Source organism: Caloenas nicobarica, chromosome 8 (genome assembly GCF_036013445.1).
Source record: "Caloenas nicobarica isolate bCalNic1 chromosome 8, bCalNic1.hap1, whole genome shotgun sequence".
In the NCBI taxonomy this organism is placed as follows: Eukaryota; Metazoa; Chordata; class Aves; order Columbiformes; family Columbidae; genus Caloenas; species Caloenas nicobarica.
In genome coordinates this window covers 22,477,059-22,491,109 of record NC_088252.1, presented here as the reverse complement: position 1 = coordinate 22,491,109, position 14,051 = coordinate 22,477,059, and the positions used below count along the sequence as shown (strand labels likewise).

At 44.4% G+C, this 14,051-nt stretch overlaps 1 protein-coding gene across 1 annotated transcript; it reads right to left on the bottom strand.

The window, feature by feature from the left end:
* Positions 1-2,436: 2,436 nt before the first annotated feature.
* Positions 2,437-6,527, bottom strand: TMEM207 (transmembrane protein 207). The gene is made up of 5 exons (XM_065640505.1): positions 6,435-6,527; positions 4,604-4,641; positions 4,143-4,187; positions 3,554-3,696; positions 2,437-2,585 (listed from the first exon to the last, which is right to left on the bottom strand). The coding sequence occupies exons 1-5, from the start codon at positions 6,525-6,527 to the stop codon at positions 2,437-2,439; spliced, it is 468 nt and encodes a 155-aa protein (XP_065496577.1).
* Between the last annotated feature and the right edge of the window lie 7,524 nt (positions 6,528-14,051).

Below are 14,051 nucleotides of genomic sequence, written 5' to 3'. Positions count from 1 at the left end.
GTTAGTTTATGCCCACCCCAGCCCTAAGCAACCCTGGAAGTTTTTGGAAGCGCCTGTGGCTCCTGTCGTGTGGCACAAGTACCACAGCACACAGGTTCTCCCACGCTGGTGACTCCATCTGGAGCCTAATTTTGTGATAGCCACTAGCTTGCTTTACTATAAACCAGTTGGTGCAATTTTGATGGAATAATTTTATTCCTTTTGTGAATAATTAAAGCACTCCAAACATGAAGCTGAATGCACTTGAATGCACACTGGTAGTGCAGCAACACAAACCTTTTCCCACGAATGTTTCTGCAGGAGCAGCAGCCTCCTGGGTGTGTTGCTGAAAGCCTCGCTTGCCCTCTGTTGGGTGGCTGGGGAAGGATTTACCGCCTTGATAATGAATTCTGCTTACTGGACCTTGCGAAATAGGGATGCAGAGTGATGGAGGCACTGAAACCAGAGCAGTCCTTGTTTGTTAGCCTCTCCAACCACCTGATTAGAAGGTGACATTCAATGAAATTAAAGGCAGCAATTTATTCAGAGCCAAGCAATTAATAAGCAGGAGACGGTAATGTTTTATGCAGCATATAATGCAGACAACCTGTGGAGTTCACTTCCACAAAGGGGTCACTGAAGCAAACGCAGTGTGTAGGTGGGAAGGAAGCGATGGCTGATTTAATGCCCACTAGCAGGCTACACAAGCTGAAGTGACAAATATAATCAAATCTCATGCTTCAGGGCATAAATTGAAGGGGTTGAGTAGTGGAAGCAGTTATGTATATAAGAGGTCTGATCCTGAGAGGTGTTGATTACCTGCAATTCTTACTAAGTTCAGCCAGTGTAAGGACACTCAGGAATTGCTTGATTTCTCCACTGGCTGAGTCTGTACTTGCTAATTTTCCCTATTAATAAACCCTGTAATATTTTAGCCTGCTGGCACAAACATTCATTTTGCAACAGTAACATTTATTTCCTTTCACACGAGAGTCAAACATTAAAGCTGCTTCTAAAATAAGATTTTATGGACATAATTTGAAGTGGTGCTGGCAGAGAATGTGTCTCACAAAATATGCTATAATTCTTTATCTAGCGAAGGTACTTGTATAGCCTCATTACGAGAATACGTGAACACTTCATAACCTTTAGTGAATTTATCTTCCGAGTTTCCTTCCTGATCAGGGGAGCTGGTACTAACCCAAATCTGCGGGTGGGGAGCTGCTCCACGAGGCTGGCTGTGGGCTTCCATTAATCTTTTAGGGTACCTAAGATGGACCCAGCTGCCCACTTCGACTGGGAGCTCGTGGCTCCACGGGCACGTGGTGCACGGTACTAGGTGTGACATCTTCCTTCTGCAGCCCCCAGCCCTCAGCACTGAGAGATCAGCGGTAGACAGGTCAGGCAGGCTGAATCCCACCTTCAGTGACCTGCCCATGACAGACAAAGAAAATCTTTGCTTTCACTTGGAATCCAGCTAAGGGGGAAATTCGGCATCTTTCCTCAGTAATTTGGGAGCTACAGAGGCTAATACCTCCTAGGAATAGCCTTAGGTAGAGCTGATCCTGCTTGGGTATACGGCAGTCTGGATGGCTTCTTGAAGTCTCTTTCCATCTGTCTGCAGTGGTTACCTTGAAGAAAATTACATTCTTTATCCTAATAAATTTCTGTAGCTAAGCAGCAAATCCTTAGCTCCCTAATTTATGTCTGTGAGGAACAGTCATGTGGGTCCTGGGCCATTTGAAGCCCACAGGTCTGCAGGGTTAGGGCCAGAGTAGCTGGAGATAGTCACTATGAAATTAAGAACAGCTCAGATAAACAAACTCACTTTTTTTGTGCTCTTTAACCAGCTCCTGCTGCTACTCTCTATATAATCCCCATCTCTTGCTTTCCCTTCCCTGGCCATAAATTTGCTGCCTTTTGCACTAGACAAATCTGATATACTGTGCTAAATATTTCAAATGTGGCAAATGATCCTTCATTGCAGAGTGGCATGATTGCATTACAATGAATTAGAACAACATGACTTTGCCAGAGGGTGTTTGTTGGCACTGTGCCGAGTGAAGGAGGCAGCCCAAGTTTGAGAAGTTAACCATCAAGTAATTTATCAACATTCAGTCCTAAAACACACTGGGTTGCACCATCTTGAGCAGCCTTAAAGAGATAAATCTGGAGACTGAGCCAGAAACCCTGAATACAGACAGAGCTTTGAGGGACCTTCTTGAAATCCAGAGCCCTATCAAAATGTCAGGCTGAGCTCCTGTGACAGATTCAACACATACTTTTGGCATTTATTCTGTTGGATCTGTCTTCCCTTTTAGGTTCAGTTGAAATATGTTCTGCTTTTCAGTCTCTCAGCCAACCTGTGGAAAGGGCTGATTTGCCCTTACACTACTGTCGCATAACAGAAGATCTCCGATGAATCAAGTGGAATTGCAGAAAGCCAACATGTGGTGTTTAAAGCTTGTTTTCCTTCATAATATCCTCATAGGATGGAGGCAACTCAGTTCCCCGGAGGCTGAACCGTGAGGCAGGAGAAGACGATATCTCTGCAGTCATGCAGGGGCTCGGAGAACCAGACAACGGGCACTGAGGTGCTTCATTTGCTGGGGAAGAAGCAAAGCTGTAACCGTATAGCAGACGGGTGTGAGGAGCAAGTGTGGGGGTGAGAGGGATGAGTCTGGGAGGAGCTGCCAAACCACTTGGAAACAAGAAAGGTATGGATGTAATTTTTGAAGGATGGCATGACAAAGCCTCTCACCATAAACTCCAGATACTGTACAAGAAGTGAGAACAGAGGAATTAGGGTGGGTTTGGGTTGGGTCCTCCCTGTGGAGACACTGTTCATGACCACCCAGAAAGCAGGTAATACTTCTTCTAGGAAGCGCTTAGTCCAATGACAAAATTAACTTCATTCTTCTTGGAGGGACTGTTGTCTGGCCCAGCCTGCTGATGCTGCGATACTCCAGGTCAGTGCTGGGTGCTACACACAGTCATTACATCCCAGTCCTCAAAAGCCTGGGTGCTCCTGAGGGAATGCTGAGGGTGGCTACCACAATGAACAGCACCTACCAAGACAACTTTTTGACAGACCCCAGGGTGTATCAGCCAGTCAAGCTGCCTGCTGGGGTGGCTAAAGCAGACCGGTGCAGTCTTGCCTGATGAGAAATTCAGGTCATGTGTTGGAAAGGGCTGCCTGACCTCAGGCAGTGCCCGTGGCTGAGTATGTCAGGTAGCTGAGTGCCCCAGCATCAAGGAGAAGCTCCCACACACCGCCAGTATTGGGGTGGCCAAGCCCCAACTAGGCACCTTTGGGACACGCAGGGACAGCACTGAGTTCACCTGAAGGCACGGCTGGGGAAAAGTGGATGTGGCTTGCTTAAGCCCTCCGGTCCATGGTCTGAACATCCCCCCAAGATATTTGATGGGGAACCCCACTGCTCACCAGAAACACATCACCCAGCTGCAGCCGGGCTCCCATTCAAGCCTGGTCACCTCTTACTGGGCTATGGGTGGGCCACGGGAAGGTCACCAGGGCCAGTGGGACCTTGCAGCAGGTAGGGAAAAGACTAACCACAAAAAGCATCCGAGCTGCCGAGCACAAAGACGGCCAGGGTGCGTCGGGGAGGGAGGCAGCTCCGCCACTTCAGCCAGCACTGCAGGCAGCAGCAGATCCCGCAGGACAGGAGCAAGGCCAGGAAAAACAACATCAGGAACCTGAGGCAGAGGCAGCGGGAGAGGAACAGTACCGTCACCATCTGCGGGCAGCACCGACAGATGGCTGCATGTCTTCAAATTAACATATTCATTAACATCTTTTGCAAATAGCCGTTAAATGTTGCAGTTTCTCCATCAGTGTGATGGACATTTCCAAAGTCCCCGGAAAACAACGTCTCAGTGCTGAGTGCTCAGTGCTGAATGCTGGCTGGAAATTCAAGCATTTCTCCCCAGAATCATCCATCGGTTTTGCCCAGCTCAGTTGTCAATGTACAGTGAGGAGGATATAGATAAATGATTCCCATTAGTCTGTAAAGACAGAACACAGGGACAGCCCAGGAGCAATGCTCTCTAGCTATCAGTCTCTCTTAATGCCTTTCTCTCTATATATCCATCAAAGAATATTATATGCCAGTTTTTCCCTCTAAAACAGATCTGAAACTTACCACACATACCAGCTGCTAAAGTTTTCATCGCTCTGCCCAATGCACCTAACAAGGGAAAAATAAAAGGAACTTTCAGTCCATCATGGGGAGACCAAACCAGCTCCAATACACATCTACCAACACAAAAAAAGGCATTATCAGCATGTACAGGATTGAGAAGTTTTCTTCCATCAAGGGAACACTTTTAGAAGTTTCTCTATGTAGATGGGAGCGAAAGAAGATGATGCACAAAGCAGCATGCAAGTGGTTTGCCTTTGAACACTGGCACCCATCACCAATGTTTTTGCTGAAAATTGAAAGGATTGCCAGCCTCCCTTTCCTCTTTTGGAAGAAAAACTAAATGGCTGTTTCCTGGAAGCCTTGTTCCCCTGCCATACCAGTGTGCTGGGCAGGAGCACAGCATCCCCAAAAGAGCCCAGAGTGGGAGCAGCCACGGGTGAGAAAACAGAAAGCACACTCACCTCTTGCCAGGCTCACAGTCCGGCTCAGAATCTGCTAACTGAAAACACACGTAAATCAGAGAGGGCAGATATGTGTTCTGTTTTTTATATATAATTTACCAGTATAATTACTGATCTTAGAGTGAGAAGTCAGAGAGGAAGAGCCTTACAGGTGCTGGCTCCTGCAGGGATGAAAACCAGAGCTCTCCCCAGAGAGCACAGGGCTGAGCTCTTGCCTCCGCTTGTCTCTGGACTGAGCTAGTCCATATCGAAACCAGTGAATAACCTTGCAGAGAGCTCAATAAATTCAATAGTTTGCAGATGAAAGGTAGGCCAAGAGGAAAGCATTTCTTTTGATGTGAAAGAGTGAAGGATGAGAGCAGGGACACACAAGCACTTGTTTATACAACTGGGCTTTGCCATTCAGAAATGTCTGCTGAAAATCTCCTGTGATCAAATTCTTCTTTGGTAGCTCATTTTACAGTAGCTAATTGTGAATGTAGCTGTAAATTTGAGCTGTTTTGTCCAGATGTGTACCCTACCCAGCATTTTCCTGGTTTTGGATAGTAGTGGCGCATCTTTTCCAGAGTCAGGTTTCAGGTATTGCAAATATGTGAACCTGAAACTTGTTTTTCAGGTATATTTTCTACTCTCTGCTCAAGCAAGTTTATTTTTGTAAGCCTTGTTATCTTAGCCTCAGTTTCAGATTATGTGGGCAAAAAGTAACTGCAGTGGTTAGTCAGTGTGATTGAATCAAATTCAATACAATTTTTGGTTAACTCGCATTAGGCATGTTGTAACACTTGCCCAAATCTACTACAAAAAACTTCAGATCAAATATAGAGTTGCAATAACACTGGGAAGCAGAATGAGCAAGGTGGAAGAAGTTAGATTTATTTCTTGAAGAAAACTATTAGACCATAACTTGTAAATAATTACTTTGGATTTCCTTCTGCATATATGCAAAACATGTAGAGATTTCTGACTGACTTTGAGTCAAACTGGGAAGCCCTGTTCTGTATTATAAATTTGTATCAAATATGTATAATTGATGGATCTCATCTTACATCTCTAATTAACAGGCCTTCCTTGTAAGGATTTTGTTGTGCAAAGTTTGTGTCACTGTAAAGAGCAAGAAATCACCCCACAAATCTCTATAATATGTCTGATCCTGTGCACACACTGCTATTCAGTCCCTAGTTTCACCAGAGGTCTTTAGGTATAATAAGCCTTTCATATAAAACATTATCTATGAAATTTCACAAGCAGCTGAAACCCAAATGAGGAAAAGAGAAAAATATAGAAGCTTCAACTCTTCCAGACTTACCCTTTTAAAACGACCTAATTTGCCATGTCACACATTCAACCTGCTGCAGAATATTTTAATTTTTTGCACTTCAACTGATTATTAGAATAACAGGTAAAAACCGGACAGCCAATGGCTGTGATTACGTGTACCATGAGTATTCTTCATGGCTGAATGACAACCTCTGGACTCTCTTTTATCATCCTTCAATTTACCTCCGCAGACCTACCTTAGCGTAGTTAAACCGCAGCAAAGTGCATCTGCTCTGAGGCAGTAATCTATCAATACAGACAAACACCCACCCTTGCTGCTGAAGACTCATGCTCTTCCATTTCAAAAGCCATAGAAAGAGTAAAAGATTACAGCATTCATATTTTCTCTGCATTAATTGGAACTGTTGCAAATGTTAAATCTTTCTCAAATTTATCATGTCCTTAAAAAATTATTAAAAAAAAAAAGGGCCAATGACTGAATTCTATAAAAGTTGAAATCTTCCCCCCACAAAATCCCTAAAATCAGCCTGGTCCCAGTGAGGGGTTTGATTACCTGCGAGAAGGTTAAACACAGAACTGCAGTTCCCGTGATCCATGAAATGAAACACAAAGCTCCGGGTCTCTGCATCACTAGCAGGAGAAACATGGGAAGAGCTTTGTTTGCAGCAGTGTTTTACCCTCCGTAATTTGGAGCTTTTAAAACTTCTCTGCACAATTGTGCCTTGAGCCAGAGGACACATTATCCAATGGCTTCCCATGCTTCAGAAATTACTGCTAGCCAGGGAATGAATTTGGATTTGCATGGACACACTCAAACAGCTGCTAAAAGTTAAAGGAACACTAGTTTAAGGTCAGCACCTTGCAGTTGTTTTGGTGTTTTCATAGCTGTTCACAAATTCCTGTTGTTGAATCTTAGTTCCATATTAACTCATGGCTGTATTTAACAGGACCTGCTACAAATGAAGAATCATTGAAGACCAAATTCTGAGGCTATGCTTTCCTTACTTGCTGCCTTCAGCTGCAGTTCTGGTACCACAGGAAAAGCAGTGCTACCTACAACCATCTCCCATGCGCCATCCTACGATTTCAAACATGGGCCAAGGATGAAGCAAACCCTTCCCAGCCTGAGACAACCACCGCTGGCACCTCTGCTGCTCTTACGCAGCTGCCAGGGGTTGGTTTGCCAGGAAAACGCATCTGAAAAAACACACATCCCCAGTGGTTTCATTGCACAATATAAGGACCAATTTGATCCTAATGGATATGTCCACATGACATTGCTAAAGAGGGGTGGAAGGTGGTTTGCACCGTAGCTTTGATCACCACAGAACAGATGATCCCGGTTTGTTCGACAGTCAGTAATAGATTGTTACTGAAGCTTACAGCCTGTGGCTGAAACGCACCATTAACTGCAGTTCTCCCAGATTTAACACAAAGGGTGTTGCCGTGAATATGTTTAGTTGTCACTCCAGAAGTTAAGCATTATGTTGTGATGCCATTACTTTAGTAATTATTGACAAAACTAAGCTGTTCTTAAGGTATACCTCTGTGGCTTTGCTTCAACTAAAAGGTCAAGAAGTCTATCCAACTCTGATACACATACTCAACCCAGGTTTGTTATTTATTGATAAAGTTTGGCATAAACCCAGTCCAAACCCTAGAGTTATCAAATGTTTACTTTCAGATCACTGCTAATTAAAGGCAAGCCTCTGAGATGACGCCCTCTGCGAAAGCATCTCGGATAATGTTGCTAAGTGCATGTGCTACACAATAGAAATGGTCTGAACATGTTGGTGTCCTGGTTCAGAACAATCCTTTTCTTTTGTTCAAGAGTAAATTGCCAAACTAATTTCTTAGCTGTTTTCTTAAAAGAAAAAGCTCCTGCAGTATAAAAATGTGCACAGCCTTCCTGGGAACCTTGCGACTTACAATTGCAGGCTTCAAAGAGATCATCCATCAATAAACTAATTTCAGATTTCTTCCTCTCACAATTACTTCCCTCTTGCTGTCACCCAGGGTACTTCCCATTTAGAGCTGCTGAATGGATCATCCCCAGTATTTTGGGGGTCAGGTGCCACAATGAGCTCCTGGTATAGAAAAATAATACATAGCATCTGTTCTAGGTCTATTTCTAGAAGAAAAGGGGAAGAACTGAATTCTGCCACTGTTCAGTTTGCTGTCCTAAAAGCAAACTTTGATGTTTTCTACTGGTTGGTCCCATACAGAGGTTTCAAGAGGTGGTGGCAATTTGTGGAACCTGTCCCTGTATTCTCAGTAATGAAATCAAGAGGAGAGAGAGTTGGCTAAGAGTGGTCCATGAACAGCCCTGTCTTTTACTTGAGTGGCAATTCTGATACAAAAAAAAAGCTGCGGCTTCAGCAGGAAAACTCTCCGTGTCTGTGATCTGCTGAGCAGCTTGAATACATGAATATTATAGAGCCCCAGCACCTGCTCTAAACCAGCCAGGACATGACACCAAAAGCCCAGAGGAGCTCTGCACCGAAACACATGGCAGGCTGCGACCCCTCCTGCCTACTCTCTGTCTACTGGCACACTGCTGCCATTGGGGTTTTGCAATATCGAGACTCATCTTCTGGGTAGCCCCATGTCTGAGGGTTATCTCCAGTCTGAAGGATTTTTCTCGAGTTTTTGTCATTCCCTCTATGAAGATATACACATACATATATACATACAGGAAACGTAGTCCCTGCTCCCTCCTCCTCATCCACTTACTGATTAAAAGTTTGGTATCTCTTACCTCCTCAATCAATTATATCTACCTCATCAGTGGAATTTGGAGACTGCTCTCTGATAAATGTTAACTCATGGCCATTAGATTAAAAATCTGTTATTTCCTCATCACCTTATGTTGTTGCTAGGTGACAAATGCATCTCCCAGGCAGCAACACGGACTATTGCAACATACAGCAATTTATGATTGTCCATTATCTCTTTGCTTAAAGTGCCTGGTCCTTTTGATGGGATCATCCAAAGGGTGACTTTGAGAGTTGCCACAGAAACCACCTCCATTGGGGGCTGGCTCTTGTTGGGTTTCATGAGAGTGGGTACAAGGCTGGGAGACAGGAGGAATTTGGGAGAAGCTGATTTAACTTCTCAAGTCTGACAGGGCCAAGGTTTCAGAAATTGAGCTCATTCTTGTACATGTGTATGCTAGAAGTGATGGCCTTTGCTTGCTTGAGTGTCATACAATAATTTTCAGACAGGCTTTTGGTTTGAGTCAAAGTTTCATGGGACCTCTGGATTTTGGTGAGAGTGGGAGGGAATTCACTGGCAAACAAGAATCCATATGGAGACCCTGACAGCTCATAAGTGCAACTAACAGTTTAAACTTGTCTAAAGCTCTTCTTTTGCTGCCTTCAGAGCATTTGGCAGCTGCTGGGGGTGACTTTTGGGAAAACAATCACCTTGTTAAGCTCTGACCAGCCTCCCAGGACAGTCCAGAATGGGACTGTGGAAGACTTTTCCAGAAAGAAAGCAAGGAATGAGATTGGCAGGGGTGGTGGTGAGACAGACATAGGGAAGGACATGAGACAGGATGGAGAATGCACAGATATGTGATGTGGGAGACAAGGAAAGGCAGGGCAGTCACACACTACACATTAAATTTCATTGACAAGAGTTAGTTAAGTACATGCTTGCTTTTTTATGTCACAGTATTTTCACATCACCACCACAATTCATTTTTCCTCCAGGCCAAGTCTGCTGGGATCTCTCCCCTCTCTACTTGACTTTACCTCTGTGGCTGGCTCAGGCTTTACATCCTCAGCATCTAGACCTAGGCAGGCTGTTATCATCCCTCCTCACCTGTCCTGGGAAGACTCAGGGCAGGCAAATTCAATCTAACCCAAGAGAAGAGCTGGGTAATAGGGAGGACTGAGCATTGCGTCTTCGCAACAGCAGAACTAAAGCAGCTTCGGTCTCATCTTCATAAAACGAAAGCTGCAAGGAGCTGCTTGCTGTCAACAAACACACTGAGATGAATAAATCCAGCGCCAGGGAGAGCTATTTAAGCTAATAGCCAGTGCTGGCATAGGAACAAATGGGAGCAAACTGGCCATGAATAAACTGAGACTGGAAATGCAAAGAAGGTTCGCCCCATCCGGAGCAGTGAGGTTGTGCAGCAGCTTGTCTGTGGGAGGAGTGTGGGCACAAAACCAAATGGCTTCCATGATGGAAGTCGTTGAGCTCCTACAGAGGATGTAACCACTCCAACAGGACTTGCTGACCCAGGGAGGCCTTTCCCAACCCCATGGAAACCACCCCAGTTGATCCTTAGACCCTCAAACCCATCCATATGTACAGGAGTCAGCCAACACAGTCCGGGGCTTGCATGAGCAGGGAAGGATGGATTCTTTAACTCGGTAGAGCTGGCACAGCCTGTTGTCTTTCAAATGGATTATAACTAGTTGCTGATCACTGATGAATACAACCCTTTGTGAGCCTGTGCGGGGGACGTGCTGCACAGAAAGGAAAGGAAAGACTCCGGGCACTGATTTAAATGAGGGCAAACAAGGATGACTTTGTTCCGCTGCATCCTCCCCAGGAGCAAGGCTTTGCAGGTCACCCTCAGATCTGAGGCAACTGCAGCTACCTCTGTTGTTTCGAATGATCCAGAGAGCCCTTTTGTTTGTCTTGGTGTATCAGTAGGGAAAATCCAGCAGAGAATGGGGTCAGTGAAGCTTTTTGCCTGGCAGAAAGCTAAAGGAAAAGGAATCTCCTTTTAGGTTAGTTATTTGTAAAAGGGATTTTTCTTATACATGTGTGCATATCCCAGGCTGAGAACTTTCTTCAACGCATACGTGGTCGTGGAATCCTCAAATCATACACTCACAGAAAGTCAAAACTTTAAAACTATCGAAAGTATAAAGTTCACTGAATTGTTGTGGGAAATTGCTGTGAATTGTCCAAACACTCCCGTTCCAACCCTACAATGAACACCTGAAATAAATACTGCAACAACTGAAATATTGAGCATACACGAAAGATTTATGCAGGAACTTTCTTGCTCTGGATTTCACATCAGAAAGCAACTTTGAGAAGTGCACCTGTCCAGCAAACATTCTACATGTGCCAACAACTCTAGTACTGATTAGGCTTTCACCATTAAAAACAGAAAACAGTGTGAAGTGTTTTACAGAGAGCTGTGTTGTGGTGGCGCAAAGGGAAGCTGAAAGAATTTAGAAAAGTGGTTTGGTGGGGTTTTTCTCCCCCCAAGTTAAGGGTTTTTTTTGAAAAGAAGTTGGATTAAAAAAATAGCAATTGCTTGGCTTTATGGGACAATTCAGAACTCAGAATTACATTTTAAGATTTACTGCACCTGAGGAATAAATGGTAGTTTGGCTTCTCTTATTTCTAGCATGGACACTAGAACCTCAGATAATTCCCATCTCTGTCACTGACTTCTCACATAGCCACAAACTTATGTGTATTACAGGCCACCTGGAAAAAGAGTGTAAGAGACCTTTCATCTCACAAGCTCTCTGCCTCCCACAGAGCATGTCAGAAATCAGTTCAAAGGGCTGGATAACCCTCAAGACTCTAGGAACAGAAAAGGAGAATTAGGGATGAAGCTGATAAAATTAAAAGCAGCTTGAATAAAGAGAAAGATGAACTATATCAGACATACAGTCAAAGTAATCACCAGCAGAAATTTTCCCCTTTGTTTTTTAATGTGAAATTGAAGCTGATTACAGCTACTTGAATCCTGAAGCCTGCTGCTATTTCTTTGTGCTCAAACAGGTCCTCTTACTTTTAATCAGTTAAAATTGTGATTGTATTTTAGTTATTATAAGTTATATTTGGCATTTAATTATTTTTCTTAATTTCTCCTTTTTTTTTTTGTTACTCTGATGCCAGGAGCTAAGAAATTACAGTTAAAAAATTAAATGTCTTTTGTATTTTAATCCCTGTAATTTACTTAGCTGCTGGATGTAAAAAGACAAAAGGAGAATAAATTACTTGAAAGCAAATAGAGGCTTCATTTTCCCTTGCCTTTGAGTACTGATATCACATTGGACACCACATGGGAGATTTTGACTGAGAAATTAGCATAAGAATATCTGGCACATCCTGAAACACATTTTTGAGTCAATTTTCCAGGCAGAACCACTTAGTAACGAAGGCTGAAACACATCACACTGCTGGTCATTATCAGCTGGCACATGGGCTACTCCGCCAATAAACCCTGTGGTCCAGGGGCTGGTTAGCTCTGCAAGAGGGGCCACATGGGCACAGGGACACATACATGTCTCTTGGTGCCTCCTGCAACACCCAGACCTCAAGCACCAAAGGCTTGATGTGTTGTGTCCTTAAATGAAGACACCTGCTAGCAGTCCAGCCTAAGGCTTCCTCAGATTTTGCAAACATCTATTGACTGTTGCCATAGTTGATTGCTTATAGCCTTCCCTTGCATCATGAATTCTTGCCAGTTGCCCTTTATGCACTTGTTTTGAATTGTTGGGGGCCTCGGGTGCAGCCTATCCCCTGCCAAGCACCCCCAGCCCACCTGGGCTCCAGGCAGGGAAGAGCAGTGATTTCAGAGCCTCATTTCTTGCAGGCAGAGTCAGCTCAGGACAGGCTGCAGCCGAACACCCACATGCCTAGAATTAAGGAGAGCTCACATCAGCCCTTACAAATTCAAGAAACACAGCATCAGCAGGCTGCTCTCTAACTTTCCCCTTGTGACAGGTAAAAAGTCAAATGCTGTGTCTGGGAACATGGTGAGTTGATGATTGGGGTGAGATGCTCTGTACCCACCTGTCTTGTGCTCCCCAAGGATGCTGCAGCAGTGTAGGTGGTATCAGGGTAGAGATGAAACAACGAGGCTCCTCTGGGTTTGCTGCTCCTCCACATCAGCCTCCAGAGCCCTCTAGCATGGCCAGGCTGCCCTCCAGCCACCGAGCTCACCTCACCTCATCTCCAGGCTGGTGCCAGGGTGAGAAACACTGGCTGGAAGACCAGACAGAGAGCTTGCATCTTCCTGACTGCTATCCAGGAGTTTACTGCATGTATAAACAGATGGAAAAATAGGTGTGGGATTCTTCCAGGGTAGGCAGGGATTGCAAATAAAACCATGAAAGAGGAATGCTTAGCATAGCCCTTTCTCCCCCTTAACTTGCAAATCCCCTACCAGCTTTACTGTTTCACTTAATCTCAGTTTTACATCTTCCCCGGTAATGTGTCTGAAGAACATACTTCTGGTTTTAAATCCAACACATCCAAACAGCCATAGTCTAGACACTTCTTTCTTTTAACTTGTCCCCTAAAACTCACTCTTAGATTTCCCTACTGACTCCTGTTTCTGCTCCCTCAATTTCCCTCTGGCCAAGCATCATCCTAACAATATAAACCTTCCCAAGCTCATCTCCTCTCCCTAGAGGTCTAGCTCAAATCCACCAGAAAACCTCAGCCTCTCCTGAAGCAGGTTTTTATAATCCTCCCATCTCCCACAGGCCTTTGCAGCTCTGGAAGCAAAAGGTGCAAACAATTAGAGCTGCCCTTAAAACAGGTGAGGGTGGTTATGTAGGACCTATTCATTAGGAGGGGAGAATGATCTCTTTCCCTTTTGCTCTGATTATAATCTCTTTCTTCTAGAGTAAACAAACACCAATGGGACACTTTTGTAAACACCTTCCTTATATTTGCAGCTAGGTATTTTTGTGCTGTAATAGTATTAATAAGTGCAGAGTGCTAGGGGCTGTGTAAATGTAAAACTCCTGATACATGTAAGAGTCTGGATGTCAGAGAAATTACAATCTTCTCAGTTCCACCTGGATAGCAATCAGCATTAGATATGGATCTATTTTTTAGATCTCCTCATTCTTACAGGGTATTTCTCCTGTTCCACCTCTCCAAAAGTCTCTCCAGTATGCTACAGACATCAAGTAGCCCCAATCCTATAAGAGAAGAAGAAAATACTTAGCTTATGTTGCCTCTTGGGATGCCTGAGCACACTGTTTGAGGGACTGAACAGAGCCTTCCAGAGACTCGGTGGCAGTGCTGGGGCTGGAACCCAGGAGTGCGAGGTTCAGCTGTGTTGTGTTAAGCATCATAGCCTGCACACCTAAAAGGTGTGTCTGAGGAAGGCTTTCCAGGGGAACATCCTTGGAGCAACACTGGTATGAACACTAAAAATTGCACCTCAGACACC

Excerpts from the sequence above, each read along its gene's own strand:
- TMEM207 (XM_065640505.1), bottom strand. The coding sequence starts at position 6,527 with ATGTTTCTCCTGCTAGTGATGCAGAGACCCGGAGCTTTGTGTTTCATT. Across the intron at positions 4,188-4,603 it reads GACTGTGAGCCTGGCAAGAG|GTGCATTGGGCAGAGCGATG; the intron begins GTGAGTGTGCTT and ends TTCCCTTGTTAG. Across the intron at positions 3,697-4,142 it reads TTTAGCAGCTGGTATGTGTG|GTTCCTGATGTTGTTTTTCC; the intron begins GTAAGTTTCAGA and ends CCTCTGCCTCAG.